This window comes from Chrysoperla carnea, chromosome 1 (genome assembly GCF_905475395.1).
Source record: "Chrysoperla carnea chromosome 1, inChrCarn1.1, whole genome shotgun sequence".
Lineage (NCBI taxonomy): Eukaryota > Metazoa > Arthropoda > Insecta > Neuroptera > Chrysopidae > Chrysoperla > Chrysoperla carnea.
This window is the reverse complement of record NC_058337.1, coordinates 44,911,462-44,928,072: the sequence shown is the minus strand read 5'-3', so window position 1 is coordinate 44,928,072 and position 16,611 is coordinate 44,911,462. Positions and strand designations below refer to the sequence as shown.

The window sequence follows — 16,611 nt, the reverse complement described above, 5'->3', positions numbered from 1 at the left end:
ATTTTGATAACAAAATAATAATAAAATTACAGATGTTAATTATTTTCACCAGACATAACAGTGATTTCAATACGAATTTATCGTTGGTTCGTCAATTTTCTACTAAAATTATATTTTATAACATTCATTAATTACATTGAACAACAAAAATTAGACGAGAAACCTGAGTTTAATTTTCAGAGGATTTTCACGTACTGAATCCAAATATCGGTTCAGAATTGCTTTACCAAATTATGTTTTCGAAAAATTCAACCCTAAATAGGGAATAGTAGTTCGTATATTTAATAGAAAAAGAAATACATTCTCAGGCGACTTTGGAATTTGCCAAGGCCAGCAACCATAATAGTCCAGGAATGTATTTTTCCTACGAAATGTACACGTTATTTTTTCTGAAATTGTTAATAATTACGACTTTCAAGTTGCGTTTTGACGCCAGAAAATATGTATAGTGATTTAAATGGTTACCGACAATGAAACAAATAACTACATGGGAATAGTTGTACGATACAATTTATAATTTATAGAAAACCTGATGTAATAGTAGAGCAATTTTGAGATTGGATTCGGATTTAGCACGTCAAAAACCCTTTAAAAAGTTTCTTGACCAAAAACAAAACAAATTTTAAATTTCAATATTATTATTAAAATTGAACGAAATTAATTCGATAACAGTACATTTGTTCTTTCTTAAATCATTTAAATTTTTATATCTCTTCCGGTAATATTAGGAGGGTCAGGTCGAAGGAGTTATTGTTTGGGAAATATTTTATTCGTTTCATTCGTTACAAAAATCATTTTCAACAATGTAAATTCCAAAAAACAATAAAATAGCGGTTTTTCGGCATAATGGTTTGTGTTTTAATCTTATCAAATTATAAAAAAATAATGCAAGCACAGTTCAAAAATGATAGAAGTTGATAAAATTAATAAAATTTAATTCTGCATTGACACCAAGTAGGAGCCCCACCTATTAAATATGTGTGCAATATTTTGCGCAGGTATCCAGGTATAAGTACCAAAAGGTTTCTTACATAATTATATAGCGTTTGTTTCGATATTTAAAATAAAAAAAACCGTCCTCTAAAGTTTTAAATTTTTATATAAACCTCCCTATCATTGTCCATTGATAGGGAGAAATTATTTTAAATCTGAAGAATTAAGAAAAATTAATCAACATATTAAATTTGGTTGCCATTTGATGTATTGTATCAACCATATAACCTCTGTCTGTTTCCATAACATATTAGGCCGAAAACATTTGAGTTCATAAGAGCAGTAAGTAGAAAGGCAATAAATATTAGTCAATGAAGGCTGAACAGCTGCCAAACTACTTTTAATATGAATGGGTAATGAAAACTTCCTTTCTGTTTACTGCTTTTTGATCGTTATATGATTTCCACCATAGTCGCAACATTTGCCGATTTCTAACTTCTTTTTTATAAAAATAATCTTTAATGATTCTCAAATTTTTAAACATATTCTTACATAAACTATCCATCTTCAAATTTTATTTATTTGTAAATAATAAAAATAGGTATCTAATTTTATACATTTTTAGTGGAATTAATATGAATATTTGCATTTTAAGTAATCCAGTCGATTTATTCAATATGGTATGACTAGACGAAGCAAACCACTTTTCCAAAAACAAAAATAATTTTTACATCATATTGGAATAGTAATTTTTGGTCACATTTTTTAACTCTTACAAAATTGATATGATAACATTTAATAATATAAAATAGGAAAAGTTTCAAGAGACTAATATTTAAATGATATTTATGTTTTTAATACAGTATGTATTTAATTAATATAAAAATAATGAATGAGAAATCCGTTTATCATACATTTTATTTTTGGTGATACTTCTTTTATGGTCGTTTACGTCTACAGTTTCGTTTATGTTCAGTATGCCAATGCATTTGTTGACATTCTGTTGAACAATATGATGTATTCCAACAACAATGATAAATCGCTTCTTGTTCGCAATTATAACACTGAAAAATCAATAAATTATTACAAACTGCTTGTTGAGTATTTTACAATTTATTTAGTATAAAGATCATATTTGTAAATTACGCAAAAATTGTGCCAGGTTAGGATAAAATTACGAGCTAAACAATCTTTCGCCAGACTCCAATTAATTATTGAAACCAGTATAAAAACAAAAGTTTATATGGATTTTGTCCTTTAAACGAAAAGTGTTTTTTATAAACACTTGAGGTGTACTGAGTTTCAAAAAAATTATGTAAAAGATCTAACATGTCACGTTTCCAAAATATTTTTTACTTTTGATTTACAAACTAAAGCCTACAAAAATATTAAAAATGAATTGCCTTAGCTTTTTCTTGTATTTATTTGTGTCTGTGTCCTTTAAAATAGACCAGCAATAACATGGAAGTAATAACATGGAATCGCAATGTGGCTATTAAAACAGGTGATCGTTATAGAGTGACCTAAAAAAAAGTGCGCGTATAGCTGCCTTCTTATATTACCTTTATGAAATATACAGACATGCACGTGTTTATTCAATAATTCAAAATATTAATATAGCGCTTTGTCAGGCTGAGAGACAAACAGAGAAGACGGTCTCTTTTTTAACGGTCAATAATTCATATATTGCGTTTCCTATGCTTTTAAGTCTCTATGTTATATATAATCTCTTTGAGTAACAATCACCTAACAGGGAATGGCCCCAGTATCCTTCACAAAGGTATGAAAAAATGGAGCATATAAATGCTTAAAAGCTATGCTATGCTTTTAAAGATTAGCAAAAGTGATTATCTAAACCCTTAATAGAGTTTAAAAACAAATAGTTATTTAACTAAAGTTTGAAAATAAAATGTGATGATAGCTTGATGCTTTGACGTATTAAAAATGAAACTATATGTTTGTATTTATAATAAAAATAACCAAATGAAACGATATGAAATATTAACTGGGAGGACATTACCTTTATTCTTTTTTTCTTTATCCCTAAAAACTTATTGGATATCTTGAACGCTGTTCAAAATATTGTAACAATAATAATTGGAAGACAAAAGAAATTCTTAAAATGATTGGATATTGCTATTTGAAAGATGGAATAAGTCCCAAAGCCATCATTAGCCGATTTGTAGTTAAGTGTAAAGTAAATCATAGTTTATATTGCAAGTCTAGCGCCCTGACGTTACAATAGCGGAATGCAACATACTACAGCGTTCACTACCGTATCTTTATATACATGGATATACTAATTGTTTAACAAATCTAAGAAAATATTGTGTAAACTTACCCATTGTTTTTTTTTAATATTAGAAATAACTGCTGCTTGTGATGCAACAATACTACGAATTTTTTCTGTAAATCGATCAACCTGTTCTTGGACTGTATCACAAGCTAGCTGTATAATTTTTTGTCTATCTTCACAAGCTTCTAGTTGACTTCTTAGCTAAAATAATTTTGAGTTAGTCAAATTAAAAATATTTTTAAATATAAAATCATAACATACTTTTTCAGCTGCCTCAATATTTTTATTATCAGAAAGTCTTGGTGGATTATCTGGAGATGACCCATTACCGTCACTTAATGGATCTAACTTATTATTTATTTGACAACGAATATCTTGCGTAGAACTTATAAGATCATCTTGGCTAAAATGCAAAAAAATTATCTCGTATATCATAAAAAACGTAATACAACAAATTCCTACCTTTGAATAGTTTCATCATCTTCAGCATCTGAAATAACAATTGAATTACTTGTTCCATCTGTCTTTTGTAATGAGGTCCTTGATCGTAATTCTCGAGCAGGAGTGTTGTCTATAGACGTAGTTGGTGAAGATGTTGATTTTCGTTTTTTGCTAACGCTTTCTGAATAAAAAGTTTTTGTAATTTACAATAGTTTAAAATAAATTTAAGAAACTAACCATTACTGTTTGAAGATCGTTTACTTGTAATAGTAGATGCTTTTGAAGGTGCTTCAATTGAATTTCTTACACTTTTACTTTTTTCACCCTTAGGTGACTTTAACGAAAAATATTTTGACATTTCAAAAGGTTTTTTTAGCCATTCTTGATGTAATTGAAGTTCTTCATAAGCTTTATTAAACGCAGGAGATCTTTTAATCTAAAAGCACGAGCAAGAGTTAATTGTTGAAATACCATGTATACACAGTGTTGATTACGCAGTCGTTTGATCGTTTATTTTTTTTACGGCATGAATAGTAAAAAAAGATAGCCAGGCTTAGTTAGCCACGCATACATTCATGTCACACACATATTCCTATATAATACGTACTATATAATTTGCGCCGTCACGGATAAATAGTGATGTATATGAAAAAATGCTTCAAACTTTTTTTACATTTAACCTGTTGTTCTATCTCTAACATTACAAGGTGGGCCTTGACCAAGACCTGATTGACCTATGTTGTTCATTTACGAACTCGATCTCACTTTTACATTCGAAGCACGCTATAAAAATTCAGCTGAATACCTCTTTTAATTTTTGAGTTATCGTGATGACAGACGGACAACCAGAAATGGACTAATTAGGTGATTTTATGAACACCTATACCAAAATTATGTTCGTAGCATCAATATTTTTAAGCGTTACAAACTTGGGACTAAACTTAATATAGTATTTTTCATATATACGTGGTATAATTATAATGTAGTTTCTAAAATAGTATAGTAAGATTTTTTCGATGAGATATGAATATATACTCACTGTCAGAAAAAATGCCACAGTTAAAACATTCTAAGCGTACTCATCATATGTTATGTTATAACAGTAACACTTAGAATGTTTTAAAACGAGCATTTTTTCTGACATTGAGTATACATGAGCATGAGCTTAGCTAATCCATTACGAAAGTTTAATTTGAATAAAAATCGACAATAATTGTCTTATTGGATTGAAGTAATTTCTCAGAGAAAAAATTTTTAATAGGTGATAAATTGGGTATGTTATTGAGGTCAATCTTAGTCTATGTATCTTAAGAAATAATAATTACCTTTAAGTTCATCAATGGTACATTTATTGGTTTAACGTAATTTTGATCTATCACAGCCCTTAAATATTTAGCTCCAAAAAATCGCACATCATATTGACGTTCTTTTCGTTTAATTACTTTTGCTGGCCAATAACTGAAACCTTTTTGTTTTGCCCATACTAGTTCATGTGGTGGTTTGCACGGTATACAAAACCATCGACGATTTTTCTTTTCATTACTATTATGGTAGCAATCAACGCACTGACGAATTTCATCAATATCATGGCAAGCATCCATTAACATATAATCAACAGCTTGAACTTCTGTTGAATGTCCTGTTATTATAAAAATGTGTAGTCAATTTTATATGAAATGAAAAATCTCTCTAAGTGCTTACTTCCATGGTAAACAGCAACATTATGTTTAATAGATAAAATATCAGCATGAATTTCATTTAATTTTTTATAACTTTTTGTGCGAGCTTTTAGTTCCATCGCATGCATATCAATTGTTTTGTGTAATAAATAGCGTCCTTTCCATTCTGCATCACTTTGGACAACCCAAGGTTCAAGTTCTTGTGTACCAATACTCTCTGTTAATTTAGCTGGTAGCTAGAATATTACTTTAAAATCAATAACTTTTTATCGATAGGATAAACTATTTGAATAATATAGTTATGTTTGTTAGAAAAATAAAATTTTTTGCTGAATTAAAGCCACAAATTTTGCAAAGGTCTTCATTTGAAATAACTTCTAAAATTATAAACCTGATATGTATTTTTAATAAAGCCTTTATAAAAAAATAAAAATGTAAATGTATAAGAAAGGACTCAACGGTTTTCATATTTGAATTGAAATTTAAAAATTGGACGTTTTATTGCAACGATTGATTCTTTTTTAGATAGGAACACTCTCTCAATAATATCGCACACGGCGTGGCTATATCGTCGATCATCGCGAAAATCATGCATCATCTGACCGCTTCATATGATTGTCACATTATATATGTCATAAGCAATTACAATTAATTTATATCATTTACCCATGATTTTATTCTTGAGAAGATAAATCCCGTTAAATAATTTAATTCTTCTGGATCTATTTCAAAATCATCTGTATTTATTAATTTACAAATTGAACATATTTTTTCTTCTTTATTTTGTAAGTTTGTATCTATGTCACCATTTGATTCGCCTCCATTAATTTTTAAATTTGGTATACTAGTTGATTCTGGAAAATTTAAATTTATGGAAGATATAAAATAGAATTGATCATAGAGATAATACTATAGAGCTTAAAAGTCGCCACCAAACGGTGTAATCGCAGTAAAGAGAGACAGATTAGATAGGCGTGTGTAGCTGCCTTCGTCTCTCTTATACGTGCTACAATCATAATAGTATATACAAAACATGTGTTGTCTTCTGCTTGATTGTAGTTGCAATTATTATTGGCTACAAGACAAAGGGAGAAGAACACAAGAATTAACCATAGACATATAAGAATAGACCACGCTAGTAACGGACGATCGTATAAGTGGGATTCCAGACTCGGTAAAAAGAGAACGATGCTCTGACGTAAGTTTTGCCTCCTTTTTTGGGCGTGACTTATTGGCACACTTGTCCAAAACTGTTAATGCGCAAACGCAATTAAAAAGAAACAAAACGTACGTCAGAGCATCGTTCTCTTTTTATCGAGTCTGGACAGATCACGCCCACTTCTTCAGTCTTTTTTTCTATGTCTATGGAATTAACTTATTGCGTTTCCTATATCTCTGCAGCTCGATGGTATTGTCTCTATTGAATTTATAGATATTAAGAATATATTTACCTATAGTTTGTTGAGAAATCGAGTCTTGACTTTGATCAGCCAGTGGATCCAATTCTTTTACAGACTAAAATAAATTAAATGATTCGACTAAAAATATTGTAATACAAGTTTTGTACAATTAGACTTTATGGATTATGTTATTCTCTTTAATTGTCACATCTACTGAAAATGTGTTAATATTATATATAAAATATTTATCATATTTTTTGAGACACTCATTTTGTAACTGGTTAGTTTATTATTTATAAGTAAATTGAAAAAACATGACTCTTATTTCATATAGTTAACCTATTTAAGTGGAAGATTTCTAATGATAATTAAATATAATAACTTAATCCATTAACAGTCCGATGTAAACATTTATGAAATTTACTTGACTATTATCCAATTTTGAACTGGAATTAGAATAATTTAAATCTGGTATTTCGAGAGATTTTCGTGATTGGCTTGTTCTCGATTTGTTTAATGTGGTTTCAGTCTTTTTATCACTTGATCTAGTTTTACAATCTAAATGAAACACTCGGTGACAAGTTTCACACATTTCTACATCTCCTGGCCAGTGGCATTCAATACAGTACCAATCATGTGTATCCTCTGAGTCCTATTTGGAAGATAAGTATTACCATTAATTTCAATTCCAAGTTTATATGTATTAGTAGAGTCCGTTCAAACTGAGATCGACAAAAGAGAGACCCGATCAAAAAAGAGTGTAGATACATATAAAAAGAGTGTATGTGTATAGCTTGTCTAATTTCAGTTTGAACGGACTCTAATAGTGTAATACTCCAAAACTTACTTTAACATCTGACGGGAGTGGTAGTACGTAGCTTTGTGGTCCAAGCCCTTTCGGAGCTGGTCTAAATTAATAAAAATAAATTAACATACAGTAATATAAACATTATTTAAGTTAGTGATCTTATATGGAGTAAATTAAGTAACTGTTGTTTAACGTTATCTCTAAAATTAACTTTGTTATCTAATAACATTCTAGGCTAATATTTGTGAGAATATAATATGGGAAAACTATTGCAAAAATCTACTGTCTCGATGAAATCGCGGGCTAGCTCCTTTTTTTATTGGAAACTAAAGAAATATGGAAGGTTTAATAAACAAATCGAAAAAACATTTTTTCATGGAAGGAATTTTAATAATAAGATTCAAAGGTATGGTAAATCATCGTTGCCTCAAACTAAGATTTTTAAAGGTCAATCAGTCACAATATTTGAGATCATGATGTATGCCTAGATACTGTACATGCAGAATAATCAGGCAACCAGAAACCTGGTAGTAGAAGAGCAAATATAACAATTTGGACTACGGCTACAATCGCCGTAAGCATTACGAAATTAAAGTCTAAGGATACTACAATCATTTTAAAAATATTTATAGAAATACTAAGAGCTTATGACATTGTTCCTCACAATTTTGTAAGTTAATAGACAGTTCGCAGAAAGCATATCCACGACACCTTTCTTGTACAGAAACTTTTGCCGAATTGCTTGCCCAATATCTTTTAGTGGACACTATATTCCAAAAGAGTCAATATAAAGAGAGCCTAATCAAAGAAAAGAGATCTTTCTTGATATTAATGGGGGTTTCAATAATACAATTGTTGAAGAAATACGCATTGCATTTATCAATTTGTCAGGAAAAACCCATGATTGATCGAACTCAACCTAGGTTTGTTTTGATAGAGGGTTCGAACAATTATTTATCCACTACATACTACGGTGAACAGCTTAATTTCAATGAATTAGGGATATTTGCTCAAAGCTGATGATTACTATTGCTTGTCAAAAGCACAGACAAGAATTTATATTTACGGTGTGATACTCTGGAATCTTTACAATAAACTCACTGTCAAAACTGAAAAAACCCGAGAAGAAATGTCATATGTTGGTATCTTACAATTCGATAGAAAACTCAACTAGCATCGTCACTTGGGCCGAACACAATAAACCGAGATAAATATAGTATTTTGGTTAAGAAGAATAATATTCTGTCTTGAGGACCCTAGTTATACATGATTTACATGATTTTCTCAGTTCAAACAATTATCGGAAAAAAACAACTTTATTAGGTACCCTAATATGACTTCATTTGATAAACTCAACTTGTACCAATTCGATTCAAAAATTTAGTGAAACAAGGAAAGAGTTGGAATTAATTGAAACAGAATGATTGGCAAGCAATATAAGTAAAAATGTCAATAATAAAATTTTGGAAACATGGAATTCATTACTACAAATTTTTTTGACAGATGATTCCAGTTCAGCAGGCATTCTGTTAAAAGTAACATCTTACAGGCCTAATATAAGTTAATTGTTAATTGTACTTTAATATTATTTTCTCAATAATCACTAAATCAAAATTATTTGCCAAGTCTATGGCCTCATTAAACATTTCTTTATACTCCAATCATCTTAGAATTTCACCTCGAAAATCAATCTAACGAAATAAGCTCAATTTTTGTACAAACCTCTATTTTGATAGTACAAATGTTGTCTCAAAAGTCACATATGGTCAGCGTGCGCGCCCTTAGATATTCAAGGTCAAATGTCAAATAAATTTAAATTTATTATAAAAATTGTAGACGGTTTGTACAAAAATTCAGCTTATTCCGTTAGATTCCGAGATTGACCACTTATTTTGACTAAGATGATCGGATTATTAGAAAAAATGACACGTTGATGCACAAAAGTTCGGCCCTCCTGTTATAGAATTTACAAAGCTGAAAGTATTAGAGAATAAACTATAAATTAATAGCAAAGTACAATTTAAAAAATAAATATGTACTAAGGTAAACCTACACTATAACGCCTTCATCAATACAATCTGTGATATATTGCTCAGCTTGAGTCGTAGTTAATTCAGGCCGCTCTTTTTGTAACAACTTCAATAATCTTGTAACATTAGCAAGTTTTCGTTGATGAGTAATTTGACGAATTCCATCCCAAATTGTATGTGCGATGTAGGGTAATACTTTACGTCGAACAACCATCTTAATTTTATTAGTTCCTAAACAAAACAAAATACCAAATTCAATAAGTCATTTTTGGATTTGATGACATATGACATTCTATTATTTTAAAGATCATAGAAATTGGGTATTTTATGTTCAGTTTTTTTTTTTTTTTACATTAATAAATAAAGACAATATCCGCAGAAAACTGCATTATAAATACATTTTGCTTTACCACTCCATAAAATGACCACATGCTGACAATTCAGTAACATATAGGCAACACAATTATAAATAGAATCGTTTTTAGACCTTTACAACCCGGCGAACCATTAACAAGAGAAGCCCTAGTTAATATAGATACAATATTAGTAAAATTAAATTTACGAAAATAAAATTTACTGCCATTATTTACTATCTGATAACTTTTCCTTTAAGCCTGGAATTAGAGACAATTTAATGTTCTTAATCCAAAATTTAGATTTTTTCAAAAAAATTCGAATGATCTATTTTAGAACAGTGATAAATTTTTTTTAAACTTTAATTCTTTTCTACAGGAAGGACCTGGGGTGAATGGCAACCGCCCTCAATTTAACATCAGGCTTCCTAAAATCACAGAGGTAATTAAAGTTAATAGCGGATTGTAGCGGATTTGGTTTATGAGTGTACTTTAGTTTTAAATATATTGTAACGAGCCTGGTGTCGTACACGATAGTGATGGTCTTTTCTAGAAAACAATGGAATTAAGTCTGGCATTTAAGGTAACTGTGTATAAGAAAAGTTGAACGTGGTTTCTACGGAAACGACATATATTAAAAAATGTAATTATGAGTGATCAGTGGAAATAACGAGGCAGTCAATAAGAAAAGTTCATTGTGAGCAGTTCGGTGTGAAGAGTTGTTGAATTAGGAAAATCAAGATTGTAAATTGATTTTGTGGAAGAATTAAATTCTGGAGAAAGAGCGCTCACTCTTAATATTAGTTTTTTTTTTACAATATCGTCTATGGTTTCCAATGGAAGCTGAGGGCCTTTATTATCTACGGGGCCCTCCGCCACAGCCCACAAAGCCCTTAAGTAGATTCGCCGTAGTAGCTTCGTGAGATTTTCGTTATTACCAACTTGCTACTTTAGGATATATTTCAGTAGTTGAATTTAGCCCGTAAAGGTAAATTTTAGAAAACTACAATTATGAACTTTTCATAAATATATTTATTTTTAGAAATTAATAATATTATACTTTTCATTTTTAGTTTTTTAATTTTTTCTGAATTTAGATTACCCTAGAACAAAACAATTGGAGGACGAATTTCCGAGCTTGAAATAACTGGGGGATGAATTTCCGAAAACGAAATGATCGAAATGAAATTTACAAGAATGAATCGACATGGAATCCTCTGAAATATTACTAGTCGCACACGACTTTAGTCGATATTTCAGAAATAATTCGTCCAAGAGTCCCAATTTTGTATTTTTTGTTCAAAATTCTGTTTGGAAGCAGAAAGTACAACATTTATGCTTTGGTACCAAAGCATAAACGTGGGATTTTTGGCCTTCCAACAGAAGCAGCAAGTACGTACTTTCGGCCGAAAATAAAGAAAAATAGTATACATCACACGGGCAGAAAGTTTGATCATATCGCGCAGTGCAGGAATTTCAAACTTTCTGCCCTTGCAGTGTAATATACTTTTTAATATCATAAAGGAAGATAATTTGTATAAACTACTTATCAGTGGCAATAATATTAAAGAAATCCCGACACAAAATTTCTCAATAAATAATACTCTTTACTATATTGTATAAACAACTTCTACAGGTCTGATCGATGGGTCTGATGGGATCCTATAGGAGGAAGCGATTTTAAGATTATTTAATCAAGACTCTTTCAAGAAAACTTATCTTTTTTTTTTATAGATTAGATTAGATTATGTTTAAGGAATCGGTACGTTAAGTGCAGACTTTCCACTCCTGAGGAACCTGATGTGAATAGCCCCCATTGTGCTACTCTAATTTCCACGTATCCCATAAACTTTGTAAAGTTAATTATATTTTTGCTACTTCTTCTATATCTCTCAGAAAACTGTACCCCATTATGTTGTAGCGTTTGCTAAGCCAAAGTCAGTCATAGGAAAAAAATTAGGAGCTAATAAAAAAAAGTCAACAAAATCACACTTTAATGAATACTGATTTTCTAATACAAACCTTTTGTTCTATTTTACACTCCTCAAAAATAAAAACGCGACAATTTTTTTTTTAATAAAAGTACATACACCATATTTACAGGCATATGTAACTATTATCCTTGGTCATTTTGGATTTTATCAAAGCTCATTTTAAGGGCAAAGAAGCATGGGCGTTGCCAAGAGTTGGCAGCTAGGGGCAGCTGCTCTCCTAGAGATTCACAAAAATGGTTCAAACTTGCTATAAAAAGTAAAATTCTACTGAATTCAACATTTCTGTTATCGGATGAGTTTATTATGAAATTAGAATCAATCTTTTATAGGTTTTATGAAAAAAAGATCTAAATTTGGGCGATAATTTTATGAATATCTATATCAAAATTATGTTTGTAGCATCAATATTTCTAAGCGTTACAAACTTGGAATTAAACTTATACTCTGATATATTTCATATATAAGGATAAAAAAAATAAAATTATTTTTAACAAGTTTTTAGGAAAAGGGCGCCCATACGATGAAAGGGGAAAAAAGTAATAGTAGAAAAAGAAATTTTTAGTTAAGGGCCCCCACACGAAAACGCAAAAAAAAGTCCACGATAAAAAAAAAAAGTCTCACCACTATAAAAACGGATTCCAGTGTCTGCGACCCCGCAAAATTTAACTCTAGATCCACGTCTGTTTTCAGGTAAATTAATGGTAAAATAGGTCTAATTTTAAAATATATAAATTTTCGCGTTTTATCTCCTATATTTTTATTTGAATGTACCTACAATTTATACTTTTCCCATTCTCCATAAAGCAACTTACCCCTTATTTGCCATCGATTTTCGACGGCCTTGCAAAAAATGAACTTGAAGATATTTAGAACTTGGATCGCTACTCCAATTTATTTTATGACTGTTGTTATAGCAATAGGAAATTCAAGACCATTATTTTGTAAAAGGAAGAAAATTCAATGTTTGTTCTGATGCATGGTACGTGCCACGCCTTTTTTATATCTGTCTATCTTCGCCACTGACAAGAAACAACCTAAAGGAGTCTTTTCCTTTTGATAGCGAACTCTATAAATCGAGGTGAATTATTTTAGATCTCGAAGAGTCAAACCCTAAAGCCTATTCTTCAATTGGTCAGATGAAACTTGTCAAATGTCAGACGGATGAACAATATAAGTCTTATTTATTTGACGATCAATACAACAAAAGTTAAGAAGTTTTGTATTTCTCCTTGAAATTCCAAATGCCAAGGTGCCATTGTGTATTGAACTCCTGATAGAATCCTGATGTAGCTTATTTTAAATAGATCAGTATCACGGACTGAATTGCACAAAATCCTTACAAAAAAAGACGGCGGAAGTGTCTATGAATTTTAGATAAAACCGTTTTGGTCTGTATCTCCGTAAACAATCACTTACGTAATATTGAACCCATTTAAATAAAAAACAAGTGAAAACAAAAAATTGACTATTGAGTTAATTGTTGAAATACCATGTATCGACTGTGTAGATTACACTGTCATACTACACATACATACATGTCACACATACATAACTGATATTACCATATGATGTACAATCTGCGCCTAATTTGCGCGCTCGCGGGTAAACAGTGATGTTTACGAAAAAATGTTTCAAACAAAAGTTGTTTATTTTTTTATATGGAACATTTTTTAAATTTAAACTTTTGTTCTATCTCTAACGGCTTACAAGATGGGCCTAAGAACCCATAGGTCAAGAAGCAATTGACCTATGTTGCTTATTTACAAACTTGACCTCACTTTTTACGTCCTGAGTACGCTGTAAAAATTTCATCTTGATATCTTTTTTCGTTTTTGAGTTATCGTGTTGGCAGACAGACGGACAGACAACCGAAAATGGACTAATTAGGTGATTTTATAAACACCTATACCAAAATTTTGTTCATAGCAGTAATATTTTTAAGCGTTACAAACTTGGGACCAAACTTAGTATACCTTGCATATTACATATATACATGGTATAATAATGGTAACATCAATGCTATTTTCCATTTGCACCTCCATATTACAAATCACATTTAACTGTTAATTTTTGTGGACGAAGCCATTTAACCAAAAATGCGCTTCATCGATTTTTTCATGTAATAATGGATCTACTTGAACACAAAAATTCCCGCTTTCTACAGAGATTTGTTATTTCGGTTTTGAGCCCCGAAGATCAAACCATTAGTTAGGGTTAAGTTAGGTTAGGTTATATTGGCTGTCTATGAGGGACACACTTAGGCCATAGGCCATTGTGATACCATTATGTGTTTTACCACTTTCCCGTCAATAATTTAATTTATCAGCTCCTCAATTATTTTCAGAGGCTGAGCACACCTCCTTCATGCATATATCATGCACTAAACCAGCTCATTACAATCGCACTCGCGACCCTAGGCATACCGTGCGTTAGTAACGCTGTAACCAATTGAGCCACTTATGTAAGTGATTAATAAAAATGTTAATACTGGTTAAAATTTCAATATTTTTACACAAAAAAAATTCGCTAAATTAAGTACATAAGAACACTGCATAAACAAGTAGCTTAACTATCCGTAAAATAAAGGTTCTAATTAGTATAATTTTGTTGCAGATGTTAGGGTAGACTATTTTTTTAATTAAATTTATTGTATCGTAGATAAACTTGCATTGAGTTGGATTTTAATTAATACCCCTATAGTTTATTATCAATTATTATAACGGTTCCATATTATGTATTTTATGCAAATGCTGCATTTCTTATTTTAAAAATTATTATTGTTTCAAGTTAAACAGTTGAAGAATGATGTACGAACTATACATAGCCATTGGCATTCTTTTAATAATATGTGGACTTATATCAACATTTTACATAATATTCATTTTATTTAAGACATCCAATTCAGAATTGAATTATAATTTCTCAGAAATATTTGGTGTAATTGTAATTGGATTATTCTACATATATTGTGGCTTAAACAAAAGTGAGATACTTGATTCAAATTTACCGGTAGATTTAAAGCCAAACATAACAAAACCAATTCAGTTTGCAAATAATACCGCAGATATATCCGAAAATGAAGATTTACAAGAGATTCGAATGTTCATAAATAATTTACTAGTAAATGATACTAATAAAAGTGTGAAATTAGGAAAAACAGTGAAATTTAACTCGTACGATTTATCAGTAAATCTAGAATACTCAACTAAACAATGTGATTTTCATCAATTTTGGATGGAATATGCAACCTTTATAAGTTCATTTATTCATACATTTACTGTGCTTTGCACACAAATAATATATCATCTCAAATCCAAGAAAAAAGGATCATCTAATACTGAAGAACATTTCTCCGTGAAATTATGGTGGAAAATTTTTTTAACTTTTTGTCAATGGCTCATTCCAATACTGTGGATATCAATTTTATACATGTGTAACATTCCACAAGGATCACATTCAAATACAATACTCGAATCACATGATATACCCATAAATAATTCAAATTTTTCAAACAAAATCGATCAGACTATTACAACGATATACAAAATTATCCAAGGAAGTCAAAATACTTCAAACGAAATATCTACTTTCAACATTACGGACTTTATAAATAACCGAATTTATGGATCACGGAATTTAAAAGAATGTTTCGATTCAAGAAATATGAAACTGTACATGTTTGGCATGTTAATCTTTGGTTATTTTCTACCAATATTAGGTTCATCAATAGGCTATTTGAATTTGAAAAATAAACAACGAAGTTTAAAATCATCTTTAATTTCTGCACCAATATTTTGGTCTCCAGCGTTTTTCGATATGTGTTTTCATACTATGATGGGGGAGAATAAAAAATCTACAGTTTCAAATTTCCTACGAATTTTTGCAAATTTGTATTATATAATTCGTACACGATACTTATTAAAGGATTTTAATTATAATTATAAGTCAAATATGCAAATTCAACCTTTGAGTACTTAAAATAATTAATTAAAAATTTTATAATGATTTGGTTTTTTGATTTTACCTTTTAATCCAATCCGCCAGTAAAGTATCAGCACATTTGATCAATACCTTGATCTGTTACAAATTGGAATTCACATTTGATAAAATCAAAATAAATTTTGCAATTTTGGTTATATTAAAAAATGTCAATAGTAAGTAATTAAGGCCTTATACAGAAATGTCATTTTATTCAGGGGCCATTTTACACAAATGTAAAATTGCAGTGTAGGGACATTTGCAAATTATAAAATGTGAACACCATGATTAGCAATAATGAAAATTCAAAAATAAGTTTTTACACATTAAATTATTCACTAATAAAAGTTTATGATTATTAATTTGAACTGTTTATAATATATTGACTGTTTTCTTAAATTCATTTGATATAAGAGTTTGGCGGGAAAATGTATGCGATCACGAATATAGTTAGATACAAAAGTTTCGTCCATGCCTTTTTTAATTTGATGTATTTTATTTTTGATGATTTTGATTAGACAAGAAGAGAATAAAAGTTGATTCACATTCTGTAGCTATTATGCCATAGACCTTTTGATTTCAATTACGATTCATGATTGTTTTGGACAGACAGTAAAGTTGGACAAAGATATAATATATTTGTTATTCATTTTATTACATTAGTTTTTTAACATACTGTACGAAACAAAAGGTAATCAC

General features: G+C 30.0%; 1 protein-coding gene across 1 annotated transcript; it reads right to left on the bottom strand.

Annotated features, from left to right (window-relative positions):
* Positions 1-1,834: 1,834 nt before the first annotated feature.
* Positions 1,835-16,134, bottom strand: LOC123302375 (zinc finger MYND domain-containing protein 11). Its single transcript, XM_044885291.1, has 13 exons — positions 15,959-16,134; positions 9,611-9,818; positions 7,597-7,657; positions 7,174-7,401; positions 6,801-6,864; positions 6,016-6,203; positions 5,372-5,585; positions 4,996-5,309; positions 3,908-4,106; positions 3,692-3,851; positions 3,491-3,632; positions 3,275-3,430; positions 1,835-1,997 (listed from the first exon to the last, which is right to left on the bottom strand). The coding sequence occupies exons 2-13, from the start codon at positions 9,799-9,801 to the stop codon at positions 1,872-1,874; spliced, it is 2,043 nt and encodes a 680-aa protein (XP_044741226.1). The 5' UTR covers positions 9,802-9,818; positions 15,959-16,134; the 3' UTR covers positions 1,835-1,871.
* Between the last annotated feature and the right edge of the window lie 477 nt (positions 16,135-16,611).